The following is a 24,556-nucleotide window of genomic DNA, read 5'->3' on the forward strand; positions in this document are numbered from 1 at the left end:
TCACAGAGATAATATGAGACTGAAAAAGGAAGCATCTGCATAGTCACTTCAGATAATATGGATATTCTTTTTTGATATAACACCATAGCTTAACAAAAGTAGTTTCTTAAGGTTTCTTAAACGTTGGTTGCAATGAGAAATCTGCAACCTTATCTTGTGTACTGTTAAACCTAAAAGTTATTGGTTTAGCTTGCAGTTTGATCTCTTACCCATGAATGGGTTTTTTTTTTTTTTTTTTTTTTGTCTTTTGTCTTTTTGTTGTTGTTGTTGTTGTTATTGTTGCTATTTCTTGGGCCGCTCCCGCGGCATATGGAGGTTCCCAGGCTAGGGGTCCAATCGGAGCTGTAGCCACCGGCCTACGCCAGAGCCACAGCAACGCAGGATCCGAGCCGCGTCTGCAACCTACACCACAGCTCACGGCAACGCCGGATCCTTAACCCACTGAGCAAGGGCAGGGATCGAACCCGCAACCTCATGGTTCCTAGTCGGATTCGTTAACCACTCCGCCACGACGGGAACTCCGAGTTTTTTTTTTTTTATTAAAGTACAGTTGATTTATAATGTGTCAACATTTTCTGTACAGCAAAGTGACTCTGTCATTCATATATATATATATATTTTTCTGATATCTTACATCATGTTCTATCACAAGAGATTGGATATAGTTCCCTGTGCTATGCAGCAGAACCTCATTTCTTATCTATTCTAAATTTAATAGTATGCATTTACTAACCTCAAACTCCCAGTCCACCCCACTCCCTCCCCTCCCCCTTGGGACAACCACAGGTCTGTTCTCCATGTCTGTTTGAGTTTATTTCTGTTCTGTAGATAGGTTCATTTGCCATGCATCGTTTTGTGACATCATGTACTGGTCACCTGGAAAATACTGGTTAAGTTAATCAATCTTTCCAATTGTACAGAGGGAAGGAAACTCTTCTGTATACTCCTGAGTGATTTAAGAGTAAATGGCAAACAATGTCTTTGTACCACTGTAAAGATACCTTTAGCCTTTTGTACTGCTTAAGTGGAGGGATGGTGGTTCCCACACCTACCATGAGAACCACTCAGGAGGTCCTATGCTGGCTACCACCAAGGGCTTTCTGCAAACATGATACCCTGAAAGTATCATTTTTATGGCAAAATAAGTCAACTGGATGAATCTCAAGCTAAATATAATATGTATTTCAAAAGTGTGAACAAACTTTACAAATAAAGCCTAAAGAAAAGTCACTTTACACAGTATAAGTGGTAATATTTTGGCCCACTGGCACCTCTCCTTAAGGGCAGGAACTGTGTTCTATTGATCTACAAAGTTCACATTTAGCCCAGTGCCTGGCCCATACAAGCAGTCAAATACTACCTTTTTTTTTTTTTTTTTTTGAAGAGTATACTGTACATAATTTTGCAGCCTATCCTTTTCGTTCAGCCTCGTAGTTGGTCAATTCCACCGTATGTATTTCTTAAAGACTGCACAACATTAAAGTTTCCAAGCTCAAACTCACTTAAAAAACCGTAACTTTGCTTTAGCAGGGAGTAAAACTTTTGCAAGGGAAAACAACTTAAACGGCATGGGTCCAGAAGGGCTCCAGGGCAGAGATGTGGGGAGCACCGTTGCTCCGCCACAGACTCACTGCGCCTGGGACACCTGGACACTGGCCACCGCGGCGGAGGGAGTGAGGGTCCAGGGGCCACGACTCTCAGCACTTTTTGGGGGATTTCGCGCGGAACCGACATGGGGAACGCGGAGGGGCAGCAGGACAGCCCTACTCTCAGCGAGCAGGAAGGCCTCCCAGCTCTGCTCCCCTTGCGTCCTCAGAGCTGCCTCTCGCACTTCGCTGGACACCGGAACTCGAGACAAGCTGTCAGCAGTCGGCAGGGGAGCGAGCGCAGGAGCCGGCACGGGAGGACTGAGCATGCGTGGTGCGCGCCGGGCGCGTCCCGTCCGGCGAGAGGTTAGAGGTCGCCGCCGGGGATGCGCCCGCACCGGCATTCCAGGGGAACCCGCTGCTTTCGCGGCTCCGAGGGGCTTGGGGACAGCGCTAAGCACTAGTGTGAGGCTCCCAGGAGTTACACTTGTTCCTGCCAAACCATCCTACTCCTTTTCCAAGGCTCCCGCGGCCGTCGGAAAAAGCCAGAGAAGCGGCCCCTCTCGCCGCGGATGCACTTCCCTTCCCCGGCAGGAAGGGAGGCGGCGAAGGAGTTGCGCATGCGCTGTTCGCGGGCGGCCCCTGGAGTGGAGTGGCGTTGCCGGATTCACCGCCCCGCCGGGAGTGCGCCTGCGCGGTCGCCGGGCTCCCTCCGCCTCCGCTTCCCCTCCCCCTGTCCCCCGCGGGGGCTCTGGGTCCGGCGGGACCATGTTCACCAGCACCGGCTCCAGTGGGCTCTGTGAGTACCGGCCGCCGCCATCCTGGCTGGCTCCTCCACGCCACCTTGGGCAGCTCCTTGAGGAGGCTGGTGGCTGCGGGGACTCTCGGGGCTGCAGGAGGTTTGGGGGCCGATCTTCCATCCCCTTGCCAGAACCTTGGTAGTTCCTGTCTGTGGCGGGGCAGCGGACACCGCCCCCATCTCGGCCTGGAGGGGCGAGTGGGAGTGAGTCCCGCCCCCAGCCCCCCCACCTGTGAGCCCCAGGTGCGATGCTCAGGTGTTCCCGGGGCTGCTGCAGGTGGGCCAGGCGGTTAGGGTCGGGCTGGGTTGTTCTGGTGTTCTCCTGGCCCTGCCCCTTGCCCTCAGCGGCGCGCCTGCCAGGTAGAAAGTAGAGGCTGTCCGAGTGGAGGTGGTGTTGGAACCTCGCCCCCTTCCCCATCACCTTGTTCCATTCATTTAGGCTGCAGAGGGACCAAGCTGGCTTTTCCCCAAACGATGCAAATTACAGCCTCTGCTTCTGGAGCTGACCCTTTAGATTTACTTTGATTTTTTTTTACGCCCCCCGTCTCCCTTAGGAGTTTTTAGATAAACAAAAACTAATTAAAGTACTTCAAAGTGGGAGCAAGTTTGGAAGTAGTTTGGCAGGAAAGCAGGAACATTTCTGCTGGATGTTGTTTTTTTTGGATTGTCAGTGGTGGTCAGAAGATAGAGAGCGAAGAAGTATATATAGCTTTTTAAAGAACTTTCTTTTTCTTGCTGAAGTGGCTTCATTGACTTTTGGTAAGGTGCCATGTATGCTAACTAAACAGTGCCGAGATTAGGCATGCAACAACTGCAGTGAACTCTTCGAACAGCTATAGTTTTTGCAGTTTGTGTCATTGTTGGTACTTCATGTCTCTGTACGTTTGAAGTCAGTCTTGCGGAGGCAGTAGATACTTCCAGGTATTAACGAACTGTTGTGAATGTTAGGAATCTTTTCCTGAAAATACCTGTCTTAGTTTGGGAGTGAGTATCAGGGCCACGGGCATAATTTTGCATCTCTCTCCCTTCTCAGCTTTTTATGTTTTGAAGCGGGCTTAGTATTTGTGATTTCCTGGGTTTCATAATTAATTTGATTTATGGCAGCTTTCAAGCGTTGGCCTCAGAGTACGTTACAACTACTAGGTAATTAATCTTCCCCAAACTGCCCTTTGGGTAAAGAACATTATGACTGTTGAAATTGATAGTCAAGAAGGTGGGGTGTGATTTTCCTGGAATCATAACGTGAGCTGTGCATTGTGAATATGAAATGAACGGTAGTTTTCAGTTGTATTTGCTTTCTTTAATCATTTGGAAGTATCCTTCCTTGCTGACCAAAACACCTTAAAAATTTAATTGGCAAGCAAAGTCTGTTATTGGTTACTATTCTGTATGAGCCATGATTTTGACAAAGGTTATGCAAATTTGATACAGGGTGACTCTGGGGAAGGTAATGCTTGATTACCTGTGGCACATGGTTGATGAGTATTGAATTCTAGGAGCCAAACTGATGCTTAGGGAGAGGCCAAGGCCAAAGGCTCCTCCTCAGCTGTCTTGCCCTGTTTTGAAATAAATGTATCTGCAGCGTAAGAACTGATAGAATGGCCATTCCTCGGAAGGCCATGTCTTATATGCTCACTCAACAAACATTTTGAACCTCTGTTGTGGGCTGCACACTGCTGGGTGCTCAGATGGCCACACTGGACAAGCCTTGATGCCAGTGTTTACAGTGTATACAGTGGTGTTGAGGCACCATTTTCCCACGTCTCGTGGCAAGTCTGGGTGAGAAATTTTTCTTTGCAAGGCTACCCACTGAGAGGGAAGCGAGTTCCTTTTGATGATAAGTCGTGTGGCCCTTTGGGAAGTCAGAGTTCTGATCCTGAGTGAGTGTCCTGAGGATGAATAATCCGCCAAGCGCAGCCCCTCGGGATGCTGAGTAACATTGTCTTTTCGAGGGAAGAGTCCTGGCCATTTCCTACCACCTGTGCATTTCTCCCATCTGTGACTGCGGGATGGTGGTGCTTTCCTCGTACACTTGCTTCGCCCCCATTCATTTAGTTACTCCGCAGTTGGCGTCTGTTGAGCCCCCACAGAAGCTCACACTGTTCGTGCACAGAGGATGAAGTGGAAGACAGGAGAAGGAAGAGCAACACCCAGTACGGTAGCTCAGGATTCACATCGTGTCCTGAAGAAATGCGAGGGGCGTGGTGTAGGCTGCAGTCACAAAGGACTCCAGCAGGATGCTTCAGGGCGCCGGGGACACTGCTGCGACACATGTGGTCAGGGAAGGTGTCTGGGGAGGTGACCCAAGTGGTGTGAAGGAGCCAGCATGTCAGTTTTTGTTGAAAAGTGTGCATCTTGCAAAGAGGGAGCAAGCAGCACAGAAACTCTCAAAGAGGCCCAGCAGGGCGTCCTCCGGGTGCGGAGGAAAGCTGGTGCCGCCAGGGCAGTAAATCAGGGGAAGGGCATTTGCGGCCATGTCTTTGTATTGCTTTCTGCCTGGCATGTAGCTGTGCCTGGATAGAAGTGCATAGACATCGTGTTCATGCCTTATTTTAGATCCTTGCTTGGAGACCAGTGCTGCCACTCAGCTGCATGTTGAGTAATAGATGTATCATTTCTTAACATTTATCAGTAAGTGTTCCTGAGAGGTAGTCACCTCACAGCGTAGTCACTGTGTAACAGTGGACTCAACCGAGGTTAACTGTGTGTCTAAGGGAGTCCAGGTGTCCTTCCCACCCTCAAGGAGTTCCATGTCTGGTGGGGGAGTGTGTTTTAAAAAGAAATGAAATAACTTCTGTACTAGGACCTGTGGCTTTATTGTAGAGGGAGGGCAGGTGGGGGAGAGGCACTGTTAACTTCCAGCGTGGGCAGTATTTCAGCTGATTTTGAGGGATGAGTTAGAGTTTGTCAGGCGTGCAGGTGGGGAGAGGGCTTCTCGGAGGGGCAGAGATTGGGCAACCCTGGCAGCGAGGCAGGGGGTCAGGCATTAGGCGAGCGTTGATTATGGCTGAAGGGGGCAGTCCCTGCACGGAGGGGGTGCAGTGACGGCGTTCAGAGGGCAGGTGACTTGGGAGCTGGGAACAGCACTCAAGAGAGAGAAGAGGCGTGGCTATGCTGCCTCACCAGGAACACAGACGGGACGGGATGGCAGAGCGGAAGCAGAAACAGGTGAAGATCTAAAACACTCGTTGGGAAGGCGTCACGGTGCCGGGGGGAGGCAAGAGATTATTGTTGGGAATGTGAACAGGGTTTTCCATGTTTGCTCCCTGTGTCCTGCTGCAATACGGCAGCCTTAAAGCATCCCAATGTCCAGATTCCTGGGTCCCCTCCCAAGAGAGTCACATTCAGAAGGGCTAGTGTGGGCAGTTTTTAAATCTGAATTTTTAAAACATTGAGGGGGAGGTTCTGATGGACAGATTTAGATCAAGGCAAGAGGCTCGCCAGCAGCAGGGGCTAAGGTGGGGGGGGTGTCGAGAGGGAGCAGCTCCTTTGGGGGACGATATTTGATGCCAGAGGGGCTGAAACGTCCATTCAGAGATTCACAGGGACATCTGGAGAGAGGGTGCTGGCCTGGATGTGGGTGGTTTGGTGGGAGGAATGCCATGGGTGTCACTGAGGACACCGGAAGCAGTGCATGGAGTTAGAAGGCTGAGGACAGAACTTGAAGCAGTTCTAGTCCTGTGTTTACAGCCTGATGGAGAAAGGCAACAATAGAGAAGGCCGAGGTGGGGGTTCTTTAGGAGAAAACCGCCTTCCCCAGCCTAAGTTGATTTGCCCTCTTTCATTGTAAACAAACTCCTGCAGCTTCTTCACTGTCTCTCACGATGGCTCTGATCATCAGACTCTTGATGCCTTTGTCTCCTGTTTACAGCCCATTTCTAGCATCTTCCACATCCAGTCCGGAAGCCATGGTTAGTTACCCGTGTTGCGTTCTCATCCAGACTCTGGCCACCTGGGACCTGCTCTGCTCACCCAGCAAAACCCCAGCCTCATGTTCAGGTGTGGTGTCCAGTCTGAGCAGAGTCCTTGGCACGATCGCTCAGTTAGGTCCCTTGGATTCGATCATCTCCCTGTGCTCTTCCTGTTTCATTGTCAGGACCGTTGCCACCTAGCCATCCCACTCTTAACCCATCCCAGTTGGGAGGGCCGCCGCCTGGGCACGGCTTCTCGCTGTCTTGTTTGCAGCCACACTGTAACAGTTGTTAAAGAAGACGTCCTGATGCCGCCATTGAGCCGATTTTTGAGGGATGAGTAAGTTTGTCAGGCATGTGAATCTAGTTCCGTTTTTCTAGTCTCAGAGAAGGAGGCACCCCACCCCTAACAGGCCCAACCTCTACCTGTTCTTAAGTCATTCTTTGCTGCCTTTTCTAGTGACACTGCCTCCTTTCCTCTCTGCCTGGCACAGGGTGAAAGCTGATGCTTGGGCTCTTCAGAGACTCCAGAGTGCTTCAGATCCCTTATCTGTGGGAAGGAGATAGTATTCCTGTGTTTTTGGATGGTTTGTGAAGATTGAAAGATTTCCTATGTGTAGAGCTCCTGGAGTTTTGCCATGGCTAAGTATGTAGTCAGGGTTAAGTATTTTTAGCTGCATCCTTCTTTGGAGTCTGTTCTTAAAAATACAGGCACATAACCCCTCCATCTATTGGCCAAGTCCTCTACCTGGCCAGCTGCTGACTCCTTTGTTTCTTCTTCACAACCCAGCTTCTTGAAAGATGTCTTTTGGAGTTCCCGCTGTGGCTCAGTGAGTTAAGAACCTGACATTGTGTCCAAGAGGATGCAAGTTCGATCCCTGGCCTTGCTCAGTGGGTTAAGGATCCGGTGTTGCCGTGAGCAGTGGTGTAGGCTGGCAGCTACGGTCCAATTCAAGCCCTAGCCCGGGAACTTCCACATACAGCAGGTGTGGCCTTAAAAAGAAAAAAAAAAAAGTCTTCTCTTTCTCACTTCCCTTCACTCTCTAGCCCTCTGCAATTAATCTGTTTTTTGATGGTCACCCACTTGTGACACTGTGGTGTGATGCTGTTCTTGGCTCCCTGCAGCCTGCTTCTGCCCCACCACACCACTGAGGGTAAGATGACTGGGGACTTCCTTGTTGACAGATCTGTGGGTGCCTCTGAGTCCTTATCTTAGTGGAATGTTTTCTTTCACTGGCCTTGATGAACACTTTTTTCTAAAATTCTTTTTTTTTAAATTGAAGTATAGTTAATTTACAACATTATATTAGTTTCAGGTATATGACATAGTAATTCAGTACTTTTATAGACGATATTCCATGTAAAAGTATTTGTAAAATATTGGCTGTATTCCCCGTGCTGTACATTACACATGGAATCATTTGTTTTATACCTAGGAGTTTGTGCCTTTCCAAAATTCCTTGTTCCTTGACTTTTTCTTCCTATTTCCTGACCACATCTATTTAGTTTCTTTCATATTCTCAGGGCTTACTGGATTTGGCATTAAGTTATTATTACTTTAAGAAGAGCAATTTCCCTGCTCCTGTCGTGGCTCAGTGGAAGCGAATCTGACTAGTATCCATGAAGAGGCAGGTTTGATCCCTGGCCTCGCTCAGTGGGTTAAGGATCCAGTGTTCCCTTGAGCTGTGGTGGAGGTTGTAGACGTGGCTCAGATCTGGCGCTGCTGTGGCTGTGGTGTAGGCCAGCAGCTACAGCTCCAATTCACCCCCTAGCCTGGGAACTTCCACATGCCTCAGGTTCGGCCCTAAAAAGACCAAAACAAAACAAAAACCCAGAAGAGCAGTTTCCGTGGATCATTAAGGCCAAAACCTACTTTTGCCCAGGCAAGGAGTGAACAAGGTAGAGTAGAAATAGCGCGGATGGCAGGGATGGCCAGCTGGGTAAATGTAAGGGAGCACAGCTGGAGTCAGCATCTAGAGTCTTAGGCTAACTAAACACACGCAGCCCTGAGGTGGGAACCAGTGCAAATTTATCAGAGTGAGAAACACAGTTTTCAACTAAGTTGGAGCTTTCCCTTGAGTGAAGCTCTTTTTGATCCGAAACATTAGTTAGGGAGCCTGGAGTCAGATGCAGTTAGAGAAGGTTGAAGAATCTGAGGCCCAGTGGTACCAGCCTGTGGTAAGGGCATTCTTCTCACTCTAGAGGTGGGCGAGCTCTAAGGGGAGTCAGTCAGGCTCTACAATCCCCACCTTCATTTCAGCGTTAGGATCCTGCCGAATATCCTGCCCCCAGCATCATGCTAAAGTGGACACCTGCAGAATTTCCTCCTGCAGCTGCTGCTCTGCTCTCAGGAAAGGCCAAACCATGTTCTTACTGATGTATTCTTTCTTTAGGTATGTTTTAAGTGTGTTGAATACATAGCTTGTGGGAGACGATCAAAATAAATCTTTATTTTTATCTTTCACCATCTCTTTAAAATCCACTGAGCGTGGAAAGCTTTTCTCCTTTATGAAAAGGCATCAGGCCCCAGAACTTTTTATTTACTCTTCTAGTTATTGATTCAGCCACTGTTTAACAAGCACACCTGTGACCCAGCCCTTCTTTTAGGTGCTGGAAATTTAGTCATAAATGAAGGACAGAAGGTACATTCATGGCGGTGATCTCAGGAACTAGAAGTCACAAAAGGTAGGCTCAATTTAAAGATTAAAAGTATCCGGTTGTGTATTAACACTCGGTCTTCACTCGAAGGTAAGACTTCTCCCAGTTAAGATCTGTCGTTGGCAGCCACTTGCCGTCAAAGAAAGTGGTGTCGTTGGCTTCCGTCCATTTGTGTCCCCTGTGACCCTCAGGTTTCCTGTTTGTGACCTTACTGTGTTCCGGAGAGGGAGGAAGACGGGATGGTGAGGAACTAGGGTAGTTCTTACTTGGCTCTGAGCCTGGCACGTGGTGGAAGCTGACTCTGGCCAGCGGGCGCCGTGGAGTTTCCAGCTACTCCCCTGACCTGGGGGGGGTTGCATCTTTAGCTCCTTGGAACTCAGGTCCACCCACGGCCTTCCTCCTTCTGGAGCCTGTTTGGCCTGCCTGAGGGCACCGTTGGAATGAATCAGGGATGGCCCCTCTGTTGGTTCTGGCACGTGGCCCACCTCTGCTCTGCTGGAATTGCCGATCCTTTGCCCCGGTTGTGCATTTTAATCTCATTGATCAGCACGGCTTCTCCTCCTCCTGCACCCTAGAAGCTGCCCCTCAGGGGTCATACCGTCAGCTCACTGAGTAGGTCCTTTGACCCCCTCGCTGGATGTGCCCACAGCGCATCAGTGGTGGGCAGGACTCTGAGCCGTCCACTCACTCTTTATAGTCATGATCTGGCTGAGAGGAGCCTGACTTGTGGCACTACTTTTGGTTCTCTTTGTGGAATCTGCATTTTGATGTGGAGTCTGCCTCTGGTATGCAGCAGCCCTTGCGGAGACTGCAATTTTACCCTCTTGTTTTACTTGGGTTTCTGTTTTGCAGGCCAGGGATCATCTGTCCAGCCTCTTTATTTTTTTATTTTTTGGCCGCACATGCAGCGTGGAAGTTCCTGGGCTAGAGATTGAATCTGAGCCACAGCTCTAGCCGTGTGGGATCCTTAACCCAGTGCGCGTGGACTGGAGATGGAACCTGCACCTGTGCAGTCCCCCGAGTCACAGCAGAGACAGCGCCAGATCCTTAACTCCGGGATCCCGCCGCAGTAGGAACTCCTGGCAGGCCTCTTTGGGGTGGCTTTAGAATGTATGTAATTCTGCTCTAACTTACTCATTTGTTGCAGCAAAGGATGAGCTCAGCAGGCCTAGGTTACCCAAACTCCTGCACAGTTGTCTTTAATGCTTGACTTTTAGGGATAAACTGTGTCCCACATTTCTTAAGTTTGGGGGAGTATGTCTTTGAAACTGAGAAATACAATACTCTTCATTTAAGAATTTTGGTTGAGGAAGGAAGACAGGTATTGAAGGGCAAGCCTGAGGGAGGATGCTTTTAAAAAGTGTTTTTCTTTTCAGTCTAAAAGTAAGATTAACCACATTATAGAAAGGCTGCAAGATAGAGAAAAACCACAGTTAGGATTTCAGTTAATTTTCTTCATCTTCCCACCTCATACATTTATGTTTTTGTTTTAAATGGACTGATTTTATTGTTATAAAAACAAATGCATGTTCACCAAAGAAATTCTGAATTATGGGAAAGTAGTAGGAAGAAATAATATCATTTATTGACATCTTGGTATTTATCTTCATAGTTTTTCCATTGCAAAAATGAATATCCAAGTAAATAATTAAAAATAAATTTATCACACTTGAATACTGTTTTGTAACTTGCTTTTATTTCATGTAATACTCTTAAAATGTAATTGTAATGACACTGTGTATTCTGCTTTTCTCTCCTTTGTCATAAGCATATGCTCTTCTCACACTTAGGTTGCTGCTTCCCTCTTTTCTTTCTCTTATAGTAACACTGAGAGCATCTTAATTTTCAGATATTCTGAGAAGTAAAAGAAGATTAAAGTGTACTATAACTTTTGATACTGCCAAATCTAGCTCCACCTATGACTTTACCAGCAATTTAAAAGAGAAAAGATTGCTTTATTTATTACATTTAATTTTCACAGTAACTCCAGGTATTGCTGTTCTGTTTTTTTTTTTTTCCACAATGAGTATGTTGAGGCTCAGAACATAATTTGTCCAAAATCACATAGCTAATATGTTGAAAAACTAGGACTTGAACTCAGGTTTCCCTTCCTTTAAGAGCCTTAATTTTTTTCCACTGCGTCATGCTGCATTAAAGAGACTAAATTTTTTTTTTTTTTTTTGTCTTTTTAGGGCTGTACCTGTGGCATATGGATGTTCCCAGGCTGGGGACTGAACTGGAGCTGCAGCCGCCGGCCTTTGCCACAGCCTCAGGAACACGGGATCCGAGCTGCATCTATGACCTACACTGCAGCCCATGGCAACACTGGATCCTCAGCCCACTGAGTGGGGCCAGGAATCAAACCCGTGTCCTCATGGATACTAATCTGGGTCATTACCCCTGAGCCACAGCGGGAACTCCTATAGAGATTAAATTGATGTGAACTTAGTCTCTTTAAGGAATTTTCCATTTGGCTAGGAGCAATGGTAGTAAGACTTCTAAGCCTTAGGAAAAACATTTGGGGAAAAGAATTATAATGTATATGGGAGTTCTACATACCTCTGTAATTTCTTATAATTTTTCAATCAACAGTAAACATGAGTTACTCGTTTTACGGTAACATTGTAACTGTAAATTTTTTTTTCCACTAAGGATATCTTGACATTTCCTTTTTAGTACATAGGATGAAATTTGTGTTTCATTTATTTTATTTTATTTTTTTATTGTTATTTCCCCAATACAGTTTTTTTTTTTCTACTGTACAGCATGGTGACCCAGTTACACATACATGTACAAATTCTATTTTCGCACATGATCATGCTCCATCATAAGTGACTAGACATAGTTCCCAGGGCTACACAGCAGGATCTCACTGCTAATCCATTCCAAGGGCAATAGTTTGCATCTGTTACCCCAAGCTCCCCAACCACCCCACCTCTTCCCCACCCCCTTGGCAACCACAAGTCTATTCTCCAAGTTCATGATTTTCTTTTCTGTGGAAAGGTTCATTTGTGCCTTATATTAGATTCCAGATATAAGTGATATCATAAGGTATTTGTCTTTCTTTTTCTGACTTACTTCACTCAATATGAGAGTCTCTGGTTGCTACAAATGGCATTATGTTGTTCTTTTTGATGGCTGAGTAGTAGTCCATTGTGTATATATACTACATCTTCATAATCCAAATGTCCGTCATGGACGTTTGGGTTGTTTCCATGTCTTAGCTATTGTGAATAGAGCTGCAGTGAACATGTGGGTGCATGTGGTTTTTTTCAAGGAGTGTTTTGTCCAGATAGATGCCCAAGAGTGGGGTTGGTGGGTCATATGGTAGTTCTATATATAGATTTCTAAGGTACCTCCATGCTGTTCTCCATGTAACTGTAAATTTTACTTATGTAACACTACTAGGCTCTGTCCAAGCAGCTTGTATATGTATTAACTCATTTAATTCTCAGAACAACCTTGTTAGGTAGTAGGATTATTCTGGCCAGTTTGCAGATGAGGAGGGTGAGGTACAGATATTTAAGTAATTTTCCCAAGATTGCTCATCTGGTGATAAGCAGGACTAGAATTGGAACCCAGTCTGGCTCCATACTGTGTGTTCTGAATGCTTCTCAGACTCAAGGACATGTATTTACACTTTTTGACCACTGTGTTCATAGGCTGATGATGAATATAGCAGCTCAGCTTAGCAGCAGAGCTTACTTCCTGGTCACTGAAAGCTCATTCTGGACCCTGGCAGGTTGCTTCTCCTTCCTCCCCTTGCGACCGCCACAGCTGTTTCCTCGTGCGTCTGTCCACCGTGTTCCTTCTGATGGATTTCAGGCCATGAGCCCTGCCTCTTTCTTCTTAAATCAGAACCAGGATCCAGTTCTGTTTTCAGTAGAGATGTTTTTTTGTCCTAATTAGGATCTTTTTGTACAAGCTGATGCACTATAGCTGTTTTTACTTGCATGTTTTTCATTTTCCCAACTCTTCTCGTATTAGTCAAGTTATTTTCTACCTTCTCCAGCTTTTTCCACTCTCACCTTGTCTTAGTATTAGTTTTAGTAGTGAGGGTGGAATCTACCTTAAATCAAGCTACTTTAGAAAAGCATTTCTGTAGAATTTTAATAAGTGCAGCCTAATAAAGGAATAGACACGTTACTCTCCCACTTAAACAACCATCTGTGATAGTTTAGTCCTCATTCTTTTAGACACTTTGTATGCAAGTGCTTGCCTGTGCATTCTCTCAGACACACACGTGTATACACTTATGTGTGTGTGTGTGGTGGTCAAATAAACATTTTGTTATGCTCCCCTAACATTATCTTAGGTACAGAATCATGATTTCCAAGGATTATAACATGTTATATTAAAATGTTTGTCTCCAGTATTTACCCATTTAAACAGCTTGTTGGGGGCCATCTTTATAACTAAGTATTGATCTCATCTTTGACTTCATCCTGAAGAAACTGTCACACATGTGGAATTATAATGTCAAAGAATAGGAATACTTTAAAGCTTTTGATCTGTATTGTCAAATCCTTCCAAAAAAGATGTAACACTTTTACACCTTTCAGCAGTTTAGAAGGGTATCTTTCTCATCAAGCTCTTGTAGCACTTGAGTATGATAATTGAAAATGATTTTTGCCAATTGAGAGATTGAAAAATGACGTTTCATTATTGTCTTAATCTGCATTTCTTTGAATGCCTGGGAAAATGAACTTATTTTCATCTTTCATATTTATTGGTGATTTTAATGTATTTTTTGAACTGGTTTGACTACTTATATCCTTTGCCTTTTTTTTCCCTCCTATTAGAGTGTTAGTGTTTTGTTTTGTTTTTACAAATTGATTTCTAAAAGCCCTTTAAGGGTACTAGCATTAGTTGTGGTATATGTTACAAATATTTTAACCATTTGTCAATTGCTTCTTAATTTTATTCATGAATTTTTTTCACATAAAGTTTTTCATTCATAGTCATTAAAATAAATGGGTTAGCTCATAAATTTTATTTAGCCGAATTCATTTTTTCTTTAACAAGTCCTGGGCCTCTTAAGATCTGTTAAATATTCATTTACTGTTTTTTGCATCTTATTTTCTTCTAATTATGAAGACAATATATACTGTTGGTACCAATTCAGACTATCCGGAAGAGGAGAAAGTGAAATGTGAACTCTTCTCAATCCTGTAGATTGTTTTTTCCCCTGTGAATCCAGTGTGTGTATGAATGTGTATCTGTGATTAATATAAGCACGTGATAAAAATTTAAAGGAGGTGATAGGAATTCTCTTCACTAGGAGTAGCCGCTTTTGAGTTCCCCTTTCTTTGTTTCTCTACTATTAAAGCTTTAAATGATGTATTTATTCCTTTCTTGATTTGTCAACTACTGGTTCTGCTTATAGATTCCCCATAATGAAAGATGAGGAATTTGCATGTTACCAACCTCCCCATCTTTTAGTTATTTTTTATTTTTTTTGCTTTTCTGGGCCACACCCACAACATGTGGAGGTTCCCAGGCTAGGGGTCGAATCGGAGCTATAGCTGCCGGTCTGCGCCAGAGCCACAGCACGTCAGATCCGAGCTGCGTCTGCGACCTACACCACAGCTCACGGCAACGCCGGATCCTTAACCCACTGAGAGAGGCTGGAGATTGAACCCGCATCCTCATGGTTCCCAGTTGGAGTCATTTCCACTGCACCACGGCAGAACTCCATCCCCCTTTTTTTAATCTTTTTTTTTTCTCTCCCCATCTTTTAGTTTTGATTTGGTTACCCCTTGTAGTGGTTGCCTTTATAATCTTAAACAATGGACAAAACCCCTTATTTTTTTTGATTTATCAATTTTTGGCATAGTCAGTAGACTCCACCAGGAAAATGAGAAAAATTAGCCCAAGAACTAGTAGTCTTTTGTCCTCTTCAATTCTTAATATGCTGTGTTTACAGTCTGTTCTATGATAATAAAGTCTTCTGTGCTTCGTCTGTAGGTTGATTTTTATATGGAAGATCATAAAAATAGCTATATTAACATGAGTATGATTGTGTATTTATTGTTGAACCAAGGTCTTTATTGTTGGAGCCACAGAAGAAATTGGAGCCCTAGGTTAGAAACCCTGTGCTGCTTCAAGGGGCTCGTTCATTCTTTTGCGATTTCTTCACTCCTTAAGGTCACGCACACTTACTCCTGTTTCTTGGCCCTTGCTTCTTTCTCTTCTTGGAGTCTTGCGTGTTTTCCCAGGCACCCCTCCTGCAGTGATGGTCTTGGCGCAGAGGACACAACTGGTGGCTTTCCAGATGCTCCCTTGGCTGTCCTTGTACTTAGTGAAAGGCTGGTTCGCAAGTAGCTGGTGTGGGTTTTCTCTTTGTTTGTGGGTAGGTCTTTGTCCCCAAGAGGCCCACACCTCAAACAGCAGTGTAGACTCTGTTCAGGTTTGCAGAGCTTGTGAACAGGCTGGTTTCCTTATAGGGTGCAGAGGTGGGGAGCAGAGGCGAGCAAAGGACAGTGAAAATCCCCTACCGTGGGCCAGGTTAGGTGGGCTTGGCATTGGTGGGTGAGTGTGCGAATCTCACTCTGAGTAAAGCCACCCTTCCTCTCACCACCCCCTCCCCCTGTGCCCCGTCACCCAGGTTGGCATCTCCTGTGGGAGTCTGATGATGCCCAAGCTCTTTTCTTCTCTTTCTCAACCCTCAGACCCTTACGGTGTCCTAGGTGGATGACCACTTTCTTCGGAGCATTTCTTCGATTTTATTTTGGAAGCAAAGCCTTTTTTTTCAGCTGGGGTGGTCGAATGAATGGCTGTGTGTGTGAGAAAAAAAGAGTGAATTGGGGGCGGGGTTTTGTGGAAGGTCCTGGCCCAGTTGTCAAAGCACCAGACACGTGTGGCATTTGTACCCTGATGGTTTAAACAGGATGTGGGCCCAACACCAAGGGCCATTGAAGCAAACGTAAGATAATAATTCCCTTTTCAGTTCTTTTTCCTCTTAGTTGTAACAAAGAGAAAGTCTCAGATGCTAGTCTGAGAAACCGCTAATAGCAGCTAGTTTCATAGTGTAACGTAGAGAAAGGGAGGCAGGCTCAGATTTTTCTGTCAACAATGTCAGACTGTAATAGAATGTATTTATAGTTCCCACCTACTGATGACGAAGTGATACTTGTTTTACATTTACTGTAGTGATAGGAAGTTTCCTTTTTTTTTTTTTTTTTTTAATGGCCCTGCCCACAGCATATGGAAATTCCTGGGCCAGGGGTTTAACCCAAGTTGCAGCTGAGGCAACGCCATATCCTTTTAACTTACTGTACTGGGCTGGGGCTCGAACCTGCCCCTCCACAGCAGTCTGGGCCACTGAAGTCAGAGCACTGTAGGAGCTCGAAGTTTCCTTTAAGATACCTTTATTTAAAACATAGTAAGGTGATATAAATACTAAATGAATCAAGGCTAGGTAATACTGAGATATGGCAAAAATTGTGGTGCTATAAGGAATGACTGAAGCTTGAGAAATACTCTAAATTATTCTGATGGGTAATTCTGTTTGTTCATACGCCTCCCTAGGTCTTAGTATTTCTTGATTAGTTCCCTGGACTCATTTGGAAGGGGAGGTTTCTCTGGTGTTTTAGCAGTTCTTTTATTCCGACATGACTTTGAAAGGGAGGGAAAATGGACGGGTGTAAGAGTCTGTCATCCTGAACTGGAATTTTGCCTAGCTATCTTTTTGGATTCATTGTTTTTGCTTAATTCTTGAATCCATTTAGAATTAGTTTTCGTACTTATAGAGTTTCAGTGGGGCTTTTGGTCTCCACCAACAAGCCAGTCTTGGCACCAGTGGTTAAAGATGTTTAGTAGCATCTCTCCTCATAAGTGGGTTAGGTGCTGAAAGGCCATGTGCACATCCACACTTAAAAGAGGAGTTCCCGTCGTGGCGCAGTGGTTAACGAATCCAACTAGGAACTATGAGGTTGCAGGTTCGGTCCCTGCCCTTGCTCAGTGGGTTAATGATCCGGCGTTGCCCTGAGTTGTGGTGTAGGTCACAGACGTGGCTCGGATCCCGCATTGCTGTGGCTCTGGCATAGACCGGTGGCTACAGCTCCGATTGGACCCCTAGCCTGGGAACCTCCATATGCCGCGGGAGCGGCCCAAAGAAATAGCAAAAAGACAAAAAAAAAGAATTAAAGCTTGTTTTTCTTCATAGGCTTGTCCACCTGATAGGAATGGAAGAGGTTCCTTGGATTATCAAACTTTAAAACCAGATTTGGGTTTTTCCACCTTGCAGACATATGTTCTGTTTGCATCTTTCCCTCCAGTAGACCAGATGAGTCTATGTTAAAAGTCTGCTGAGCAGATAGCTCCTTGTTCTGTTTATCTTCCCAGATGTTCTAGTGTATGTCTTTATATGTATGGGATCCTTACTTGTCAGTTTACCTTGGTCGAGTCAAAGATTCATAGGGTCTTTGAACGTACGGAACCATCCCTGTTTTGTCCTGAAGCTGTTACTGTTAGGGCAGCCCCTTCACCAGCCTTGGCCTTTATGACTCCAGCCTTCCCTTAAACTAGCCTTTCTCTGATGATTGTCTAGGCCAGACTGAACACTGGCAGGCCACGCAGACTTGTTTTGCTTGACCTCTGGTCGATTGGGAGGGTGGAGGGTGGGAGAAGAATCGCCTTCCAACATTTTAAAGTTGGAGTCTTTCAGACAGAAATCCAGATTCCTCTTATCTCCTGAGGGGACAGTCTGGGAATTCCAGGGCTGAATTGTTATGTGACAAAATCCCATGATTATGCACTTTTTGCCATCTTCCTCCCCTGGTGCCTTATGGCTTCCTTAGGCACTGGAATTTACAACACACTTTCTTGCCAATAGCCACACATTTTCTCTTTAATTTTTTTTTTTTTTTTTTAGGGCCGCACCCGTAGCATATGCAGGTTCCCAGGCTACAGGTCGAATTGGACCTACAGCTGCCAGCCTACACCACAGCCACAGCCATGCAGGATCCGAGCCGCGTCTGCAACCTACACCACAGCTCATGGCCACGCCAGATCCCTGACCCGCTGGGGGCTCAAACCCGTATCCTCTTGGATACTAGTCGGATTTGTTTCCACTATGCCACGATGGGAACTCCTCTCTTTAAATGTTTTATTCTTTTCTTTTATAGTTTATCATATGGGTCTAGAACTATCTACAAGCTTCTTGATGCACTTTTTCAGATTTGTTCCTACTGTTGAGTAACATCATTATTTATGTATAACATTTATAGTTTTACTGCTTCTTTTGGCCTTTAAAATTATTGTTTCATTATAATTGTATTCCTTATCTAATTAGCTCTTTTAACGATGACTGCCTTTTTTATTTTTACACTTACATGTTTGTATAAAATTGCCCTAAGAAGAGTAAAGTGTTCACTGTAGCGACAGGACCAAAATTAAAAGTGTAGGCGCCTAATGCCGTTGTTGATGATGGGCGGGTCTGACACACTTTTCTGTGGCATGGGAGCCTTTGTGTTTGGCTTTGTTTTAGAACTTTCTTTTTCAATTTCATTGCTCATTCTCTCCCCCTACCCCTTCACATTGTCTGAATATTTTAAAAATTTTTTATTTTATTGAAGTGTAGTTGATTTACAATGTTGTGTTACTGCCTGAATATTTTAGATGTAGAATGCATTCTTGTATCTAGACGGCACGTCTTCCTCCTTCTTGCCTTTTTGGGGGGTTCTTTTCTGGAAACGTCTAGCCTTTTCTCCTGTTCGTTTTCTGGGTAAGTTTTAACAAGCATAGGTCCAGTAACAGGCATTCATGGCTGGCTTAGAGCATTTTACTTCTGAATATTGCAGGTAACTGAGCACAACAGTAGTAAACTTGGGACCTTTCGATCCTGGGCCGTCTTATGGAGGTCTTTGCTGAGATGGTCACCAGAAGGCACTTGCTCTCCATCTCTTGGTCACTGAGGTTAAGTTGCCTTAAGTTTTCTTCCAGGAAGCTCCTGGAGCCCAAGAATAAAGCATGGTGGGTGCAGAAAGTGTCCCTTGCAACATAAGGGTTCCTGCATTTTTGTGGACTTCCATACGTTGGTTTAGCCCATTTGGGCTGAAGAACCTTAAAGAAGTTAACTTCATAAAACACCAAATCACCCCATTCTTGTGGGACCCCTGAGAAGTTTACCAGATAGTTAAGTAGTCAAAAATAGGAAAACCAACGTGGTAGCATATGGGGGCCCCTTCTGCAGCGGTGTGAACCACACTGGGGGTTTTGATGGGTGTGCTTTGACACGGCTGATTTGTGGGGTTGGGCGGAGTGGCTGGCTTGCTGCCTTTTTCTTCGCCTCATCCATCCCTGGGTATATCGTCTGCCACAATGCTTCTCTAACAGCCCACATGGCTAAGCTTTGCAAGACCTGTGGTTAGTGTCTTTAGTACATAAAAAATGCATAGAATTTTTATCCAGGTGCAGTTCACATAATGTAAAACTCACCATTTTAACCATTTTAAAGTGTACAGTTATTGACTTCCAGCTCGTGTACATTGTTGTGCAGTCATCACCAAGCACTATCTAATTCCATTTTTACCCCTGAAGGAATTCCCTGGAGGCTCAGTAGGTTAAGGATTCAGTGTTGTCACTGCAGCGGCTCGGGTTCTGCTGTGGCGCAGCTTTGATCCGTGGCCCTGGAACTTCCACATGCTGTGGGTCCAGCCAAAAAAACACGGTACCCACTAAACAGTCCCTCCCATTGCCTCCCATTCCCTCCCCCTCCCTACCACTAAGCTGCTTTCTGTCTCTGTGGGCTTTCAAATTCTGGACATTTCATGTAAATGAAATCATATATATATGTGGCTTTTTGTGTCTGGCTTCTTTCACTTAGCTGATGTTTTCAAGAATCTTCCATGTTGTAGCATGAGTCAGTGGCACCTGTCCTACGTCTAATAGTCCGTTGTATGGATATACCACATTTTAAAAATTCATCTGTCAATGGACATTTGCATTGTTTCCACTTTTTGGCTCTTGTCATAATGCTGTGATAGATGTTCAGGTTTTTGTTTGAACATCTGTTTTCAGTTCTCTTGGGTGTATAACTAGGAATTGAATTGTTGGGTTTTATGGTAATTCTATGTTAAACTTTCTGAGGAACCAAAAGATAAAAGTCAAGTACTAAAAATAGTAATAGTGAAAAATCCCTTTGGACCATGGACCAAGGTAGAAAGATATCAGCTTTCCTTGTTATATATTAGAAACGCTTTTTTTTTCTTTTCACCTAGAGCATGCAGGTAACTAATTATTGCCCGGGGTTTACTGTAAGCATTCACTGAGATGGCATTACACAGAAAGTGCTTTTTTTAGTACAGTGCTTGGCATTAAGTAACCCACATATAATGTAATAATTATTTTAGGAGAATACACAGTCACCACAGCCTGATTGCTATTCATTGCCACAGAGCGATGGCCATGTGCAGTCATAGAACCAAGAGGTAAATGACCCAGAAGGAAACACCCTAAACTTTGGTGTTTTGTGTTGTCTTTGCTGTAAATGGTTTGGATTTTTACTTTTAGCTAAATGCATTGTCTGTTGTTCTCAAAATCTGCGACATATCCCTATTTTCAGAAGTAGAAGGACTCATTACAAAGCAGTGACTTTTTTTAAACCTTCCATTTGATCACTGCTTGAGCTCTTCATGTGTGAACCACTTCCTTGCTCACAGAGGGGCAAGGAAGAGCTAGTGACTTGCCATATCTCAGTGCACAAAGACTTAACGAAATGTTTTACTGAATTAGTAACTAGTTAAACCAAAATTACATTTCTGATTCTTAAAATATTTTCATAAAAAATTAAAACCTCCTATGAACAGATAATTCAGAGGGCACCACTGTTAATATTTTGATAGGTGCTTTAAAAAACCACATATATTTATGGACTTTTTTTAAAGTACCATATAATAATGCTACTAGAAATACTTTGCACTTACTGTTTAGAAACATCTTTCCAAGGCATGAAATATTTTTCCATAACCTAGTTTTTGTTTTTGTTTTCTTTTTGGCCACACCTGTGGCGTGTGGAAGTTCCTGAGTGAGGGATCAAACCAGTGCCACAGCAACAACCTGAGCCTTTGCAATGACATTGAGTCCTTAACCCTCTGAGCCACAGAGGAACTCCCTCTGTAACCTACTTGTTAAAATTGATTATTATTCCATTTTATGGATAGAGCATAATTTATTCAGTCGCTTATTGGACATCCATGTTGTTTCAGGTTTTTTCACTATTATGAACAATGCTGTAATGAGCGTCTTTGCAGCAGAATTTGTACGTATCCATGGTAATTAACTGTAGGCTAAATTCCTAGATGTAGGGTTTTTTTTTTTTTGGATCAGAGCGTTGACATATATTTTTCAAATGTTTGTTCAGTTTAGCGTTTAATATGCACCCCGCTCTGTGGTGCATCCTTCCAGATGTCCGTCTTTGTATATTTCCATTCATAATTGCATTTACTTTTGTTACCCAGGGTACCACTTTGATTTCTGTTATTGCTGGTGGTGATTACATACATCTTTTACTAAATACCCACCATGCAGGCAAAAATCCTTTTGGCCCATGGAGCTCTGTGGCTGTGCAGCGTAGGAAGCAATTGTATTTGTAGTCAGGTTGTCAGGGTTTGTACCTGGTCCCTGGCCGTTAGATCAGACACCTCCTCTTGCACAGCCTTTCTGTGTGCTTAGCCTCACCTCTTATTCCATGTATTTCTATACTCTTGTTTGGTGTAAGCTGGTTGGATTTGGTAAAGCTTATTTCTCTGTTCCTCCCTTGGGGCTTCTTTTCTGTGGCCACTCCAGACGTTTGAGGGATAATGGATAAAAATGCCTTCTGTTCTTTCCCTGGGTGATGGTTCTGAGATACATTCACGAGGTTTCTTAGAAAATCCTGTGGGATCTAGCACTTGTCAGAAACACCTGTCACTCATAGTGGTGACCAGCTTCCTAATGGATCCTTGTATTGACTCTCCCTCCTATTTCATTCCCCGAGTCCTTCACTCCTGCTCCCTGCACTCACATTCCAAAATGAACCACCTGCCTGCTAACCTTTGTTTTATCTTTTACTTTAATGGAACCCAGGCCAAGTCATTTGCAATCATGGACAGGTAACTTACTCTTTGAGTCTTAGTTTTCTCATAAATTTGGAGAGGATAGTGTCTACCTCATATAATTCTTTCACTCACCAAATACTTGTTAAAAGACTACTGTAGGCCCAGTACTATCCTGGGTATGGAAATATAGCAGTGAGCAAGAGAAACAGGACTCTGCCTTCATAGAGTTGACATTCTGATGAGGGAGACAGACAAAGAAGTAAACAAAGAAGAATTTCAAATTGAGAAAAATGCTGTGAAATAAGTAAAAAGTCACGAGGGAAAGCCATTCAGAGGAGATGCTCTCTGAAATGAGGACTGAATGATGAGGACAGACTGGACATGAGGAGAACATTTTGAGTGGAGTGAGTAGCAGGTGTAAAGGCCCCGAGATGGAGGAGCCTCAGGAGCAGGTAGTGCACACAGAATGCTGTGGATGGGACTTTGCACTTGCTAAGGGCTCAATAAATGTTGGACAGTATTAGCAGTAAGATTAGATCAAAGGGGTAGACTGTCGCTAACTACACGGCAGTAAGTAGTCAGTTTTGTGTCATCACTTGACAAAAATTGGCTCAATAGAATATGCATAGGATGCGAACGGAGTTGCACAGTACATTTTTCTTTTGATGTGGTGAGTTACATTGATTTGCTTTGCATTCAGTTAGTTGTGATGCATTATCCTTTTATGTATAGCAGGGTTCTGTTTGCTAATATTTTGCTGAAAATATTGCATCTCAGAGATACTGGTCTGTTTTAACATTTTTGTCTATATTTGGTATCAGTGTAATGTTGGCTTCATAAATGAATCGGGAAGTCAGTGTGCTCTCCTTTTTCATGTGGTGGAAGAGTTTGTGTGGGATTGGTATTCTTTTTGATGTACATGCTTGGTTACAGTTCTCCATCAGGCCTGGCGTTTTCTTTGTCGGAAGACTTTTAGCTATGAATTCAGTTTCTTCATTTGTATAGGACTAATCAGGTTTTCCATTTCTTTCGGAGTGAGCTTCTATAGATTGTATCTTTCAAGGAATTTGCTTATTTCATCCAAGTTGTTAAGTTTATGGCCAAAATGTTGTTTCTGATATTCCCATATTATCCTTTTAAAAATTATTTATTTGGGACTAAAAACCACATGTATAAAATCTACCACTCTAACCATTTTTAAGTGTACAGACGAGTGGCATTAAGTGCAGTTCACAAAGCTGTAAGCCCCTTATTAGCCTGTTGATATCTGTGGCATCCCTAGTGATATGCCTTCTTTTATTCCTAATACTGTTAATTGTGTCTTTTTTCCTGATCAGTCCTGCTAGAGGTGGATTAATTTTACTGATGTTCTCAAAGAATTAGCTTTTTAACTTCACTCTATTATATTTTGGTTTTCTGTTTTATTGTTTTCTGATCTTAATTATTTCTTTCCATATGTTTAGTTAGGGTTTAGTTTGCTCTTCTTTTTCTAGCTTTTTTTGAAGCTTGTACCCTGTCATTATTTGAGACTTTTTCTCTTCCTATATAAGCATATAATGCTATAACTTTCTCTAAGCACTGCATTATTTACCAAGCCCACAAATTTTGCTTGGTTGTACTTTTACTTTTCATTCTGTTTAAAAGATATTCCAATTTCCCTTGTGACTCTCTTTGACCCAGATATTATTTAGAAGTATGTTGTTTAATTTTCAAGTACATTTGATCCTTGAACAGTGTGAGGGTTTGGAGTGCCAGCCTCCATGACATCAAAAATCCGAGGGTAACTTTACAGTCGGCTCTTCATTTCTCAGGTTCCTCATCCATGGATTCAGCCCACTATGGATTGTATAGTGTTGTAATAAATATTGAAAAATTATAAGTAGACCCTTGAAGTTGAAACTTGTGTTGTCCCAGGGTTGACTGTATTTGGAGGATTTTCCATCCATCTTTCTGTCATTGTTTTCTAGTTTAATTTTATTGCAGTTAGGGGACATACTTTGTATGACTTTAATTTCTTTAAATTTACTGAGATGATATTTAGGGCCCAGAATATGGTCTCTTTGGGGGAATGTTCCATATGCATTTTAAAAAAATGTGTAATTTTCTGTTGTTGGGTGGAGTGTTCTGTGAATGTCAATCAGGTCAAATTGATTGATAGTGTTTTTCAAATCTTCCATATTCTTGGTGATTCATACAACAACATACCACAGCCTCGGTGGCTTGAACAACCGAAGTTTATTTTCTTACATGTCAGAAGGCTCTAAGTCCAAGATCGAGGTGTTGGGACATTTGGTTTTTCCGGAGGCCTCGCACCTTGGCTTGTTGATGGCCGTCGTCTTCTCCCCGTGTGTCCTCCTGGTTTTTCGCTACGTGCGTGTGACTCCCTGGTGCCTCTTCCTTCTCCTGAAAGGACAGATTGGATTAAGGCCCCGTCTCTAGGGCCTCCCTTAACCTTAAATTTCCTCTTCGAAGATCCTTTCTCCAAATACAGTCCCCTTGAGGGTTTGGGCTTCAGCCTCTGAATCTGGAGGGGAGGGAGGTTTCAGTCTGTGACACTAATTT

General features: G+C 43.9%; 1 protein-coding gene across 8 annotated transcripts in view; it reads left to right on the forward strand.

Annotated features, from left to right (window-relative positions):
• The first annotated feature begins 529 nt into the window (after positions 1-529).
• UBAC2 (UBA domain containing 2) overlaps positions 530-24,556 on the forward strand; it is a 175,930-nt gene continuing 151,903 nt past the window's right edge. For 4 of the 8 annotated variants that reach the window (XR_014819801.1, XR_014819802.1, XM_084982212.1 and 1 more), the window contains exon 1: positions 530-2,385. Coding sequence is in view for 3 of the 8 variants with exons in the window: in XM_084982212.1 (XP_084838338.1) it covers positions 1,569-2,385 (817 nt within the window). In the remaining 5 variants the exon portion in view is untranslated. Of the gene's footprint in view, positions 5,554-6,256; positions 8,127-24,556 lie in introns of those variants that run through there. The other 4 variants (XR_014819803.1, XR_014819804.1, XR_014819806.1 and 1 more) reach the window with 3 other exon arrangements.

Source organism: Sus scrofa, chromosome 11 (genome assembly GCF_054392235.1).
Source record: "Sus scrofa isolate SSC_HxYL_T2T_F1_AM1 chromosome 11, Sscrofa_HxYL_maternal_Yorkshire_Landrace_v2.0, whole genome shotgun sequence".
Taxonomy (NCBI): domain Eukaryota; kingdom Metazoa; phylum Chordata; class Mammalia; order Artiodactyla; family Suidae; genus Sus; species Sus scrofa.